The 15,176-nt window shown below is 45.5% G+C and overlaps 1 protein-coding gene across 14 annotated transcripts in view; it reads right to left on the reverse strand.

Annotated features, from left to right (window-relative positions):
- Positions 1-4,111: 4,111 nt before the first annotated feature.
- Positions 4,112-15,176, reverse strand: part of KCNQ2 (potassium voltage-gated channel subfamily Q member 2) — a 70,644-nt gene continuing 59,579 nt past the window's right edge. For all 14 annotated transcript variants that reach the window (XM_035343675.1, XM_035343680.1, XM_035343679.1 and 11 more), the window contains one exon: positions 4,112-14,617. In XM_035343675.1, coding sequence (XP_035199566.1) covers positions 13,898-14,617 — 720 coding nt within the window. In that variant the 3' untranslated portion in view covers positions 4,112-13,897. The remainder of the gene's footprint in view (positions 14,618-15,176) is intronic.

A 15,176-nucleotide genomic window follows, 5' to 3' on the forward strand; every position in this document is an offset into this window, starting at 1 on the left:
AGTTTCCCCACTCCTTTCATTACAAGGACATACGTTTTGCCCTGTTTAGGAACCTGATCTCACTGAATGCCTTCATTTTCGCCAGCAATGCTGCTGCTGTTCTGCAAACAGTAAATTTGGTGGGAGACCTCCCAAAACCAGGGGTGAGCCCAAACTGGGTGAGATCTCCCACAAGCAGCTCTGATTTGGATGGTCATGAGATGTGCTTTCCTGGGACTCCCTGGAAGCTCCACCGTGATTGTCCAACTGGTGGTTAATTAACATTACCAAGCGGCTATCAATGGGTCTCTGGACTCTGATGGACCAAGAAGTTTAGCTGCAAAAGACAGCAAATTAGTCCGCTCCTAATTAGCGGATGAGCTCTGCCGCTGCTTCCTAGCAGCCTTGAGTGATTCCCCGAGGAAATTCGGGCTGCAGAACAGCAATGTCATTTATCTGGCTGTTTAAACAAACAAGCAAAGAGGCTTACTAGCAGCGCTTCATCCTGCTGCCAGCCCCTGGAAACAGGAGGCTCTGCACCACGACTCCTCACGGCAGCAGCAGGACGGGCTCGCTCTGCCATCTAGGGTCCGGGCTCCGTGGCCAGCTCCAGCACTCCTGCAGCACGCACTGCAAGAAAACTCCAGCTCTGAGGAGTGTTGTGCTCGATGCACGCAATGCATCCCGGTGTGCAGCTCCAGGATGAGTTAATGCAGGTGGGTGTGAAGTGGTGCCACTGCCTGGCTTGCTGGGAGAGGGAGGCATCACCACCTCCATCACTAAAAGAGCTGTTTTGTCTAGATTTGCTATTTCAAACCCTTTTCACCCAAGAACAACATGCATCTGTGCGCTTGCTCTTACAAACCCCCTTTTGTGCATGGCAGGGAGCTGGGACTGCTCAGCACACTGCTTTCTGGGCTTCTTCACCCTGACTTGGTGCATGTTGTTTAACCACTTTTAATTAAAGTTGCCTTAATTGATTAATATTCACTGGCTCCTTCATGCTCTGATTTCAGTAAAAGCTTCTTCAGCTGAGTCACAAGTTAAAAAAAAAGCCACACACTTCAGCATTTTTCTTCTAAAGAAGAAATTAGGACATGAGATGTAGGAACTTCATTTGTATCTTAGTGAGGAAAACCAGCCCGAAACCTACACATCGCTTTTGTGATTAAAAAGGAATTGAACAGAAAATCTGTTTCGGCAACAAGAGACTCACAGCAGTGCTGAGAAGAGGGAGAAAAGAAACTGCAAGTATTCCTACTCAGTTTAGGTACTCAAAAGTTGGAATGTTGAAGTGTGTCAGTGTAGCTAAAGCATTTGCTCAATAAAACATCAGAAAGTGTATAATTTGGAGGCCAGGTCATGGGAGACCCGATGTTTTGTAAAGAATGGCACTGAATCAATGGCACTGACTCAAGGGAAGCTGACAAATTCCTGAAAACCAAGAAAGAAGAGATGGGGAACATTTCCTTGTTTATTTTAACATTTAAGTTCATTGGTTTCAAGCGTAGCCTCACAGGCTATCCAGTTATAACCAAAAATCTCACCTGTGAATTGCCTCCTGTTAAAAGTCTATCAAGGGCAAGGAGATAAAAATTTGCTGACGAGTTTTGTGTGAAAAATCAAGTTCACCGAATTCCTTATACGTGCCAAATTACATTAGCTTTTAAAGTGTGTCCCTTGCCCTCTTCCTTCCACTCCATTTGATGTCTGTCTTTCTGTTTATTCTGCATTATTAACTTCCTTATAGAAAATGGGAGTGCAGCAAGAAGAAAACAGCAACTACTTTTGCTAAGAAGGTTTTGCTTTCCAGAAAGATGCTTTAAGTCCCAAACCACCATTATGTTACTATTGATGGAAACAGGAGATGGCTGCCAAGAAGTCGATAGAGGGAAGTTGTGCTCCAGAGCAGTGATGGAGTAACACTAAATGGATGGGTGAGATTTCATTCATGGTTCTGCCACGGAGTTATTGCACAGTTTTGGAAAGGAAAATTGAGTCCATCACTTAGCACAGCCCAGGGTCAGAAACCAAAGTTCTGTACTCAGGTACATCAGTGGGATCAAAAGCCAAAGATGCCATTTTCACCTTAATGTGCTTCAAGCTCTGTGCCCAAACTTAAGACTGACATAGGCCAGCCTGAGTCCTCCTCTAGTGAGCAGTTGTGCTTGCTCAGTAAGCAAGGAAGAAATCTTTAACTGTCAAGGATAGCATATGGTTTAATTAGTCAGTGAATGAGGCACAGAGATACCAGCACTGGGATCTTGTTAGGAACAGAGCTTTAACCTTGGCAGAGTTCATGGCAGTGAGTTCATCCTGCAGAATTTCATGCCCTGTAACTGCAGGGTGTGTAAATAATGACACTCATTGGGAAAACAATTTTTACTTGCCTTCTCAAAATAGCTGCTTTTAGAGTTACCCATCTGTAAACTCACACAGGAGTGCCCCTGAGTTACTGCAATGCCTTTGTGTTACTGGAGCTGTGAGGAGACCAGGCAGACATGCTGATGTGATTGCCAGGACAATTGCAATCCTAAGGAATTGGGATGGTTTATGTTCCTGAGAACTTCTGCTAAGGCCCCAGCTCCTATTTCTGCCCCACAGTAAGTGTCACTTACCGCATCATGGGAAAGGATCCTGCTGCTTTTTCCTCCAGGCCAGGCGAGCAGGGCATTGGATGCCAATAGCCAAGGAGCAGCAACACCTCCCCCTGCGTGCTCTGCCTTGTTGGCCTGCTGAACACAGGAACTGCTCCAAGGACTCCAGCTCTGCTGCTGCTTTGGGTGCAAACCAGCTTCGGGTGAAAGGGAGAACCACCTTAGTGGCAGCTGAGATCCCCACAGCACAGACAGCAAAGACAGGCTAGCACAGCAGGTACCACATGTGCCACCAGCACCCCTCTTCCAGGGAGAGTTTTCCACCTTCCCCAAAGGTGGGTGCCAGCACAGCTGCCCCTCCTCACAGTGATGGAGGCAACATCTGAGCCCAGCCCCCAGCAACCCACAGGCTTTTTAACAGTGCATGCGATGAGCAGCTGTAGGTGCTCTCTGATTATTTAAAGGGATGGTGTACATTCCCTGGACATATATTGTTTGTGTGAGCATGTGGGAAGCACACTGTGTGTACATTATGAGGGGTTTTTTGACTGCATCAGGAAAGAGGCTGGCGTTAAGCCTGTTCAGATGGCAGGGGAACGTGATCTAGCAAGCCAAACAGTTTCCTGTTATATCTCGCTGCTGAGAAACACGATGAGATAAAATATAGCGATGTTATTTAAGTACACCTTAATTTGCCATATCATCTGAGAAATGCTCGCACCTGGGTTTCTTTAATAACTTCAGGGAGGATGGGCGCTGCTAAGGGCTTGGAGCCAAGTCGTCTGCTGCAAGCAGGGGTTGCTGTGCCTGAAGCCAGCCGTTTGTTCTGCCAAGCTCGTCTCCCTGCCTCATCTAAGTGACTGGCAGGCTTTTTAAAACCCAAGCACTCATTTCTCTTGATTCTCCTACTTCATATTTCTGGAAAAACATCAGTGTGGAGGGATGGATTGTGTTTATTTTATTATTATTATTATTATTTTTCTCTTGCAAAATGAAACTGCTGTTTCATCAGCCAGCCTTGCTGTGGAAAATACCATTAATCCATCCTCTGCGTCCATAGGGAGAACCCTCCAAAATCCACCTTTCTTAATTTAGGACCAATGCCTGCTAAGCAAGATAACTCATGAGACAGATAAAGGTGTCATTTGTTGGCTCTGAGCCCACTTCGATGACACCAGCCTCAATTTGAGCATGGTGATAAGAGGCTGGCATGGGGGGTGAACAGTTACAGGAACCATCCCTTATCTGTCAGAACACGGCTGATGTCAGACCTTAAGAAAATCAATAATTTTAGAGGACTCCAAATGGCCAGTGTCCTTGTCACTGAAGGTACTTGAGACTTCTGAGCTTGATTACAGACATCAGAAAGAAGAGTGTTGTCTACAGTTAGAAATAAGAGACCGAAGCGTAAAGGTTTAATGCCAGGACCCTCAGCCACCACCTCACACCTCCTGAATATTTCCCATATTAAATATTTCACCAAGGCACTGAAAAACCACCAGAAACAAAGAAACAAATGAAGAAAACTGAAGAAGTGCAAAGAAAAATAAATGTGTATTTCATCTCATGAAGGTTAAATCATTAATCATTAATTCAGTATTTTTACTGAATGCAAATTTTCCATTCTGATGCTTTGAGGCTTAAATTAATGAGTGTGATTATTTAATTTTCCTCCATTTCCTTTCTGATTGCCACCGTCGCTGTTGTTTCTATCACACATATACAGTTTTGCAGCTGCCACAGTCATTCGTGTGAAGGTACACTCTGTGTCGTGCTCAGTGCTTCTGTGCAAAAGTCTGGGCTATGTTGCTCTTCCACAGTGCTAATGTAAAACCGTCTCTGTCTGTGTCGTTCGGCTCCTAGCTCTTCCCCTAGAAAACTACAGGTCATTCCCTTGGCATCTGTCCCTATAAAATGTACATTGCACAAAGTCATGTTTGAAATGTACAGAGGAAATTACACATTCACCAAAAAAAAAAAAAAAAAAAAAGTCCGATTGCTATATTACAAGGTGTGTACCATTCAATACATACAAAATGTCTGAAAATCGTACGTAAGTACCAAAGGCATTATGAGAGGTTCTTTGGAGATGAAACAAAAGTGCAAAAAAGCCAAGGCAACAGAGCAAATTAAAGGAAGCAAAGCAGCAGCTGCCTTTGCTTTCTAAAGGACAACCAAACTTCAGTGCTCAACGGAGCCTGAGATTTTTACGAGCGGGAGGCGAGGGCGTGCAGCACCTGCACTCACGCCACGCGAGAACAGCCCATCCCAGCCCCAAATTCACCTCTTAGCTCATCATCAGGACAAGGGCACGAACCGTTTCTAGCTCAGTTAAAGCCAAATGAGCCAGATCCTGCTATAAACCGGGCTGGTATCAGAGAAGCACGCTCCAGCAGGGAGCATAGTGTTTGCTTAGAAAAAAAAAAAAAAACATTCAGGACTTAAATGGCTCTTATAATTGATAACTTTGGAACTAGAGGTGAATTTCAGGCTAAAGCAAGAATTGGATTACCATTTTTTTGAGTAGCATTCAGCAGAATTTAACCAGAAAATTTAGCTCTTCCCGCTTATGTCTGATTTAGGTTAAACACTGGAGGATAAGTTCTACCCAATCTTATATCTGTGGAAATAAGGGCAAATTTAAATCCTAGAGGGAGAATCTTTTGATGAGGTTGGTGAAACCTCAGTATAGGGGCAATCGGAATCTTCCTTTTTCATAAACAAACATATCAAAAGTTTTTTTTTTATTTATTTGGTTTTACCAACTTTCCCGCCACCGAAGAAAGAACTTTTCCCCTGTGCATCTTAGATGCAAAATTGTCTGCCTTAAGGCTTGTATGCGCACGTGTCTGTACACACCTACACATACAGCAATATGCACGTGCACGTGTGCAAACAGCATGCACGCTTTTGCAGCCAAAGTCGTGTTGTCCTTTTATCTTGCAGGTTATGGCGAACCGTGAACTTCATTCGGCCTGTACAGAATTTACAGTTCAGATGAACAGCAATGAACAATATATAGAAATGCAGCAGTTAAGTGTTTTAGGGCTGTGTGTGTTTGTTTTGCTCCGGTATTTTTTTAGGTAACATTGCAGAAACAATCTTGTTTATTTTAGCTTCCTGGTCAAATCTGGTTAAGGAAGCATTCAAATGCAGTGTATTTCTTAACCAAAGAGGATCTTCGTTTTCCTCTTGTCCTAGTTATGTTGAGTCACACCACTGAACAGGCAGATAACACTTGGTTTGGTGTCGCTTCAACACACATAGGCTTATTCACGTAAGGATACCTATCAGCATTTGGCATGTAATGTGCAATCTGTGTGCAGTATATGTGGATACTGTGCCAAAGTGACACCAAGCAAGATAAATTTCTTAAATACAATGGCTATACTGGAGAAACAGGAGTATAGTTTTAGTGTACGGGGCATTGCTGTATAAGAACAGTGGCACCCACCTATAGGAATTACTGATAAAGGAATAAAACATTTATGAGAATAATTTATTGAATCTCCTAAAGCATTTGATATAGCTTGCAGCAACTGCAACTATGTTTAAAATCTGCTCTTGAGTTAGTTAATTACCAGCTGTATCTTGTTTAGCCTCTGTTGTTCCTGAAAGTCTCAGGTTCTCTACACAGGTATATGATTTTTTGGAGGAAAAAAAAAAAAAAATAAGAAAATTCCTAATTCAGATTTTAGGAAGATGTGGACCAGTGTGGATAACCAGGCAGGACTTTAGAGACCTGTCACCAGTTTTGATGACTTTTTCAGGCTATCAGCAAGGACTGAACTCAATGTCTACAGAGATGTTAGAGGAATGAGCCCTCTGCATTCCCATCTGTAAAAAATGCTCTTCACGAGCATCACTGCACGTGTGAAATATCGGGTCATGGTCATTGTGGGTTACAGTGAAATGCCACTTCTACTAGTGGGAAGTGCCCACGGCATGCTAAAATGTGGAGGGATTTTCTCATCTGGGCTTGCAAGGTTTGTGCCAGCCTTTTCTTGTGTGCAGTGGGAAGGAGGAAGCTTCTCCCCGCGTCCACGGCCAGCAGTGTCAAATGGAGCTGAAATTCCAGGGGAGGCTTCACCGGCAGCGTGACATTCAGCCCTAGTTTTGGGCCAGAACCATCCCAAACAGAGAGTTTGGCATGGTTTGTACCTGAAACCACTATCCCTGCCCTAACGTTATAGGCATAGCTGCAGGTGAAATCTAGCCTGAGCTTGGCACTGAGTTTCTGAAAGCTTTGTAATTGCAGTTAGCTCAAGTTTCTCAGGACTAGGCAAAGAGATGCTGCTTGAACAATTAATCTGAGGCTGTATTTACAGAAATCAGGAGAAGGGAAGATGCTCTCAGGTTCACTGGCAGCTTTGGAAATAGCACAGCCTGGACTAGCTGCTTTCTGTGTCTCCCTGTCACCAAGCTGGAGCGTGGCAGACAAAGCCACATGCGTGCACTGCTGAAGGAGACAAGGGTCTGGAAGGCAGCTCTTGCTTCAGGGACCAAAAGCATTGACACTGTTAGTCTGTGAGCTCTTCTTTGAGATGTTCAGCTTGGCATGAAAACCAGAACTCAGCCCCCATCCCTATTTCATTGCAATCGTCTCTAGCCAAAGGGAAAAAAAAAAAAAAAAAAAACTTTACAAGTACTGTGCAGAGGGGCAAAACAGACCCCATCCACCCCTGCACTGGAGGCTCCAGCAGAACAAACCAGAAATGTGTTGAGGCCATGGTGGCTCAACAGGGAAACAAATAAAGTGCCAAGAAAAAACAAAACCGTCATGCTAACAAGACATAGAGACTCTCCGGGGCAGCTAGAGATGCCAGGCCGAAAGAGTTCTGGCATTACATGTTTCTTGTACATGGTCTGGACAAGGAAGGTGAGGACACAGGACCAGTGTCAAACTAGATTGCAGCACAAGAGACACAAAAAGACTGCAACAGCAGCAATGTGGGCAAACTCTGAAGGCCTTGTGAGTCTGCTAACAGAGGGGAAAAGAGTGGCAAAACTTTTATGGCAACAGGAAGGCAGCTCAGTGCCCCTCCACAAGGAGAGGAAGAGATGCTTCCATGAAGTACAGATATGGCACAGCTGCAGGGTCCCCAAGATCCCCGAGTGCTGTAGACAAGCATTGATAAAATCTCCAAAGAGGGTTTCCGAAGTCTAGGAGTCACATCCCCCCGCCCCTTGGACTGGGCTGCGGGTACAAACCCACACATACACCAGAGCTGGGTGCAGGAGAAAGAGTCCTACGGGAATTAGAAATATGGCAAGTCCCACACATGTGGGATCAAATGGCATCTCTTAAATGAAGGCAAGGCCTCTGCCCTTGGCATTGCCTGCCATGCTCTGCCTGCTCCTCCAGCCTCTTGAGAAAGGGTATCTGAGATGCTCTTCTTCCGAGGCATCTGGGAGGAAAGGAGCGTGCTATGCGCAGCCAATGCAACTCACATTATTTTCTCATTTGCTCCCCATGTACACATTTCAATGAACCACAGGCTCCAGACCTGTGGTTTTTACCCCTTATTAACAAGTAGTAGAAGTGGAGTTTGTGCATGCTTTATCAGAGGGACGGGACAATGATCGGTCGCAGCATGAAAGACACGTGGTATATCAGTGTTACCTACAGAAGCACCGCAGCACCCTACGGGATGGGTCTCTGGGAGGATGGCCTCTCCCCAAAGTGATGCTTTTGGCAATGTGACTTCTTCAGGTACTACAGCAATCTGGGAGTGCAGATACAGCTGGAGCGTATTGCTGTCTACTCATCTCAGGCTGCATGCAGTAGCAGGCAAAATTGAGAGTACAGTCAGTGAGATAGTCTGGAAAGCACATTCATACATTAAAAAGGACTCGGCTGCTCCTCCTTCAGCAGCCGCTCCTTGCTGCTACCTAAATTACAAGCGTGATTAATACTGTATCAAAATGTGTGTAATCCCTCTCCCTCTAGACACTAACATAAGGCAAGCAGTATTGTGTCACTGGGGCATCAAACACTAAGGATATACTAAAGAAGATTCCTATGCATTATTATTATCATTATTATTTAAAAAACCCTATTGTTATTGTTAAAAAAAAACCAACCAACCCACAGCCTTGCCCTAAGCAGCTTTTGCGCTGTGACACAGAAAAGTTTGTGTGCTAAAAGCAAGACTTCGCTTTTGCACCCCCATGCCACATCCCTCCACGTCGCAGCCTCAATGTTACGTGCAGGTGAAGGAGCTTTTGTATCTGATTTCCTTGTTCCTGGTTCATGGAAAGGAAGCTGACCAAAACAGAAAACGCTGGTCCAAAAGGGGGAGTGGGTGCGGGAGGACGAGGGCACACAGTCGAGGCTCGGAGCACTGCTGGCACACGGAGGAAAGGACAGAGACAAGAGGCTCGCTCGACCTGAAGGCTCATGTGAGCGTGGATGGAGAAATAGAAAGCCTCAGCCTGCTCCTAGGCTTTGTAATGAGATCTCGATAAAATTCTTGACACTACAGGTCTTTATATGGGATAGCTCATATATATTCCTAAGGAATTTCTTCTTACGGGTGTCCTGAAGCAAGCCAGTATCATCTCCTGCTCTCCTGTAAGATGAATTTTTCACAAGGCTGTAGCAGTTGCTGTTTAGGCAAGAGGAAGCCTTTCTGGGTGAGAAACAAGAAAATCCTACTTCACACCACCAGCTGAACACCCAGCTGGAGCCTGGCTGGCCCCGACAAGCTGGCTGCACCTGTGGTACCTGCTGGTTCAGCCTAACCCTGGATTTCCTCCTCTGGCTTCTTCAGGACAGAAACTTCAGTTTCTCTTTATTTTGTTTTTAGCAATATTGTTGCTGTGATCATAATGGTCTGAGGATATAAGGGAAATGAGGTTTGCAGTAGCTCCCTCCTGAGAAAAATATGAGCAAATACATTTTTCGTTTCTCTCGGGTAAATGTTAGGAAGGGGAGCACTTGTATCTGCAGTGACACTCTGGCTTCTCAGGTAGATTATACAAACTTGTTCTAAAAATTCACATAATTTAAAATCTTAAAAATCAATTAAAAGTGTAAAAATAGACCTATTTATCTGTAAATAGCAATGGCCCTGCAGGATTTAATTGGATTTATTAAGCAGCGTTTGAAACAAAATACATTTTTAGAAAACCTGATCTGTCGCATAGTCTGTCTAAAGAAAAGGAATGGCTTTCTGAGCTGAACAAGAGGTTTTTTTCAATGAGTTCCTGGATATATCTGTTTTAAAAATTACTAATAAGAAAATGAGTCAACAAGGAAATTCACATACAAAATCTGCACTTGAGTAACATTAAAGTCTCTTCCCAAATGTTGGGAAATTTGACTTATGGCTAGTGCTTTGTTCTCATGTCTCAGGGTCACGTTATGAAAGGCCACCTGCACAGAGCATGCAACATCTCCGGCCACATCTCCTCTTCAGAGATACGACCTCCTCAGACAACTTGAACTCACGCTTGGACTTGAAGCACCCAAAAACTGACTGGGACTTCAGGTCCCGCTCTCAGGGGTTGCCCCATCCCACAGGCAGGATAGTCTGTAGTATTTTACCCGGACCCAGATTTTGAAAAAAAAAAAAGTCCAGAAGTTTCTCGGAGACCAGATCCTGGGCTCTGGTTCAAGGCCACAGCTTCACCTCCTGCATCTCAAAGCAGGCTCTGTGCACATGTGAGCACCGATACCCCTGGAGCACTTCAAGACGGCCTGCTGGAAATTTGGCCTTCACGTGTTCTTCAGCTCTCCTGTGTCCACATTTGGCATGGTCTAAAACTTGTTTTGGTCCCTCAGTGTCTGCCAAAAAATAGGGAACCAGACACGGCAGGAAGAGGGGAACAAAGACCAGCCCAAGAGAGGCTCAGTAGAAGGACAAAGTTGGCCTGCACATCTTTTTATAGGTCTTTATCACTGGAACTGCCTTATTAGCGAAACATAAACAACCTGTTTTCTTCTAAGCTAGTGGTTAAGACTTTTGGGGGAGATTATCACCAGGAGTGTGTGATATGGGCATGGGGAAATTGGTCTGAAAGTGAAGACTCTTCAGGGAGTATTGAACTGTGATTTAGAACAGGAATGAAATGACTTTTGTTGATAAGGAACAAAACCTTTAGTTAGAGCAGGCTCTGCTCCTATTCACACGGGCCCAAATTAATTCTGGTATAATTTAACCCAAAAATCCAGGTCAAGCCTTTTTGCCTGGATGAATAAGAAATGGTGATTTATGGCATGGCTGTGGATGGGGCAGGGGGGTCAGAATTTCTTTGAAATGATGCCATGGATAACGATGCAATATCACTTATCTCTTCCAAACAATTCTCTATGAAATTTTTAGCAGCAAGATGCAATCTGTGCTGCACAGCTATAAAACCCATTTTCTGTTATCAGGTGGGACAAATCTAACACCTTTTAAAGCTGTAAGTTAGGAGATCTTTATAAACTTCAGAGTAGTAACTTACTTGAAGAGGGAAAACACAATTCTTCCTATGCAGTCCCTAAAGGAGACAAAAGACTGACAGATTTCAGCATGTAGAAAACTCAGAGGGCACGGTGGAACTGCTTCTCAGGACTCACTGGCATTATAAGCGATCAAGGGTGTAACATGAGCTGGGCAAGAGAGAAGGGTTTTACAGTAAGAACTGGGAAATGCACATTCAAAATAGAGGCAATACAGCTTCAAATTTCGGACACGATGAAAATTATATCCCACAGAAATTGTGCCTTCATGTCCTGTTGACTTTACCTCCTATATTAAAGGCAAGGCATTTACCTTCGTGGTAACAGGATGGCACAACATCATCCTCATCCTCATCTGCAGCTTCTGCCTGTATATTGTACACTTCTGTGCCAAATTTCCAGCAGGCCTTAAAAAATAGTTGCAAAAAATATTAAAAATAAATAAATAAAAAGAAAAGAGATAACAGATGTTTGTAATCTCTGATTTAGAGAAAATTCACAGCGAGCAAGCAGGCTGGACCAATGTTGAAATTTGCCTCACCCAGTGCCATTTCCATTCTTGCGGTCACTAGAAAAGACATGCCTCCTAGTCTGATGTGGGACCTGCTGACATTTATTGTTCTACCAGAAGGTATCTAATTTTGCAACACGCCAAGGGCAAATCTGCACAATTTACAGCCATTTTGCTCTCAAAGACAAAAGGTCTCGGTACTGAAGTCAAGGACATCACTGAGTTCACTTTGCACACAGAAATCTGGAGCCAAAAGTAGTGTGGGAACAAAATCAGAGAGGGAAAAACTACAGAAGGAAAAAGATCAAGTTGGAAATGAGGGAAATAGCAAGGCTGGAAATCAAAGTTCCCTCTGAGAAAAATGTTTTTCCCTTCTGAATGATGAAAAATGGCAGAAAAAAATTGTGCAGGGCCTTTCCCCACTCATCAATCCCATGTGAAGACCTGTGTGTTAGTCCTGAGCACTAGCAAAAGGATGGATTTATTTCCTGTCTGCAAGCTCTCATACTGCTCCCATGTCTTCCCTAGGGCCAAAATAGTCCTGGGTCTCCCCTGGTTGCTGCCAAGCAAATGGGAGGAGAGAAGGCTGTGATTCTCCCTTTTGCCCAAAAAAGTTCACCCTCTCAAAGGCCATGCAGAAATGAAGCTGTCACCTAAATACCTTAACAAGCTCTTGGTGCACACAGCAAAGACGGGGTTTGAAATCACAGATACAGCCCTGACCCTTGCAGAAAACACATGGGATTTGGGCTGTAGATGCACGGGAGGGTTCAGAGGCACAGCACTGGCCATGGTGTCCCAGCCTCGGGGATGGATCCCACAACACACTTTGTCTGATCCATCCCCTTGCAAAAATAATAATAATAATAATAATAATAAATTCTTATTAATGTAAAGGATCACTTGGTGGGTTTGTTCTGGTCCCAAAAGCAACTTTAGGCATCACTTTCTCCCTTGCCTTCCCCCAGCTGAATGCACTGCTGAGGTTCCTGACAGCAACACAATGGTCTTTCCAAGACAAACAAAACCAGCAAAATGGGACAGACTTGGATTGGCACAACTTGTGGGCACGCACAGAGAAGAGGCTTCTGAAAGATCGTGAAGAAATGAAGAAGTACCTCTTAACTCAGCTTGAGGGATCCAAACAACCCAACGATGTCCAGAGGACACGGGTGTGCGATTCTTGGCAGGGCAGAAGAGGAAGGGGAAGATTTTCATGGGGCTTAGTGTGTGCAAAAGTGTTCAGGCACAATGCAAACTTTAAGAAAAGGGCCCAACTCTGGCCAACAGGGCTTCAAAAGGATGGAGCTCAGCATGTAACTCGCAGCAACGCGGGGACCACAGCATCTTGCATATCCACCCTCTCCCTTTGGGCTGGTGTTGCTGTGACTCCAGCACAGCACTGCTGGATGTGAGAATGGCTTCACACCACAGCAGCCCTCCAGATGGGTTGTCTTTCATTTGCCTTTGCTTCCAAAGCACCTCCAGGTCATGTCAACAGGAGGAGAGATAATTAAATATAATACATGGTTTAAAATATAAAATTCCAGCCACATAGTCTCTTGTCCTCCTTCTCTGTCTTATTTCTCTGCTCTCTGGGTTGTCTCAGAAATATGTATGAAATATGAGCATGAAAGCTCTTATTTCTTAGTTTTTCAGTTTCCTAAATTTCCAAACCATTCTGGTTCAGAACAGTATCCTATAACCTGTCCAGCTCTGAGGTCAAGTCTTCTGATGATGCAAATATTCCAGCCCCCATCCCTCTCCTCTGGGGGCCTACGCAACATTTCCATGTATTATATTGGAATTATACCACCTGCCTGATGGTCATCGAGGAACCACAGAGTAAAAACACCCCCGTAATTTTCATGCGACCTGAAGTCTAAGCCAGAAACAGACAAGTGTTCATTCCACAACTCCAAAATACCTGAAGGTGTCATTGCCAGTGCCATGGGATGGCAATTCCCACATAACACTGGTCAGCCACCAGTCACTGTGACCTCCAAAAGCCCTGACCGGGTGATTTATTCCTGCCCTGCATCTCTGAAAATTCCCAAGAAATGCAAATTGCCTGTCCTGCACCATGAAATTATTTCACCTAATGATCTTAGAAAGAGCGTATGAAAGAAATCCGGACTTGCCGGTTCCAGTTCGCTCACCACCGTCACCTCTTCCACAACTGCAGGCTTGGACCTGCTTGTAACCCCCCCAGAGTAAGCTGCAAGAAAGTCTCCGCCAGCTAAGGATGTCCTAGATGGAGGAAACCCTTAGCTGTCTATCTCCTTGAGAAGTTCGATGTGTGGACAGCTGGAGCGGGCAGCTACCGGTGCTCGGACGTGGCTCGGCGGCTGCGAGGAGGCCTCACTGCCGGGGTGCTGACCAGCCCATGTCACTGAAAGGTCCCTCGCCCGTGGCTGACCTGGGAGGAGGCCCACAGGGTGTGCAGAGGTCAGAATCGGTGTCCGATTCCCCTTCTGCGATGTAGGGTCTGATTTTGGCCACGGCTGCATAGCAACCGTTGTTTAGGATGTCCAAATTCTCTTTGGACTGGGAAATGCTAAAGCCGCTGAAAGAGCGCTCCAGTTCCTCGTGGTCTACCGAGGGGATGGAGATGGAGGTGTCGCTGTCTCTCAGGGCACTCTCGTGGTGTTTGGTTGTAATGTCTTCGTTCCGCAGGTACTCCGCGCTCGCCCTGTGCCCGCCGCTGTAGGCCGACAAGGAGCGCTCGTGCGAGGGCGGCGGCGGGATGCGGACGAGCGAGCCAGGGTCTCCGACGGGCGAGGAGCCGTGGCTCTGCCGCTGGTAGGCCTGCTGCTGGCACGAGGTCGAGGGCGGGCACGTGTTGGTCGGGGCCGGCGGGGCAGAGAAGTTCTTCTGACCCATGGAACTGGTGGACCTGATGATCTTGATGATGCAGCCGTTCTTGTCAATGTGCTCCCTGCTGTCTTCTGGGCTGTGGTAGGGAGGTGCCGGGTCGGGTTCTTTGGAGCCAAAATAGGCCTCCGTCTCCGTTGGTGGGATGCCCATCCTCTGCATGTAAATGTTCACCAGGAAGTCCAGCTTCTTCTCCATCGACTGAACCTACAAAACACCACAGATCCAGTGCCACATGCTGCATGAAGGATGAAGCAATTTAACAACCTGAGCACGAACAACTTCCAGTCAAAATGTGGGCCTGGACTTCACAGATGACCTCTGCCTACAATGACCCACACCAAACTGGCACCTTTCATAAATATTTAATTGTCCTGTTCTGAAACAACCTTTCATTCTCAACCTTGTCACAAGTAAGCTCCTATGATCTTTTTGGCATGCACCAAATTCCAGGAGAACTGGAGGACACTCGCATCCTGCCGGTGGCTCTCAGCCCCTTACTGCATCTGGCACTTGCCTGGGCTCAGCTGGTCATGGGGATTGCTGAGGCTTTTTTTTCTGGGAGGATTTTCATCTTCAGCAAGGCTGGCAGCTGCAGCAGCCAGTATCACGGACTCATTTGGAACATGTCTAACACAGTGGCACTGTGCCATTTTCAAGAATAAAGTAGACTTTTGGTAGACTCATCAAAAAAGAAAGTCAGTAAGGAACAGCCTCCAAAGTGTCTAAATCTGCTTTGAATGTAGTACAGAGGTTTCTAAGACAT

This window comes from Oxyura jamaicensis, chromosome 20, assembly GCF_011077185.1.
Source record: "Oxyura jamaicensis isolate SHBP4307 breed ruddy duck chromosome 20, BPBGC_Ojam_1.0, whole genome shotgun sequence".
Lineage (NCBI taxonomy): Eukaryota > Metazoa > Chordata > Aves > Anseriformes > Anatidae > Oxyura > Oxyura jamaicensis.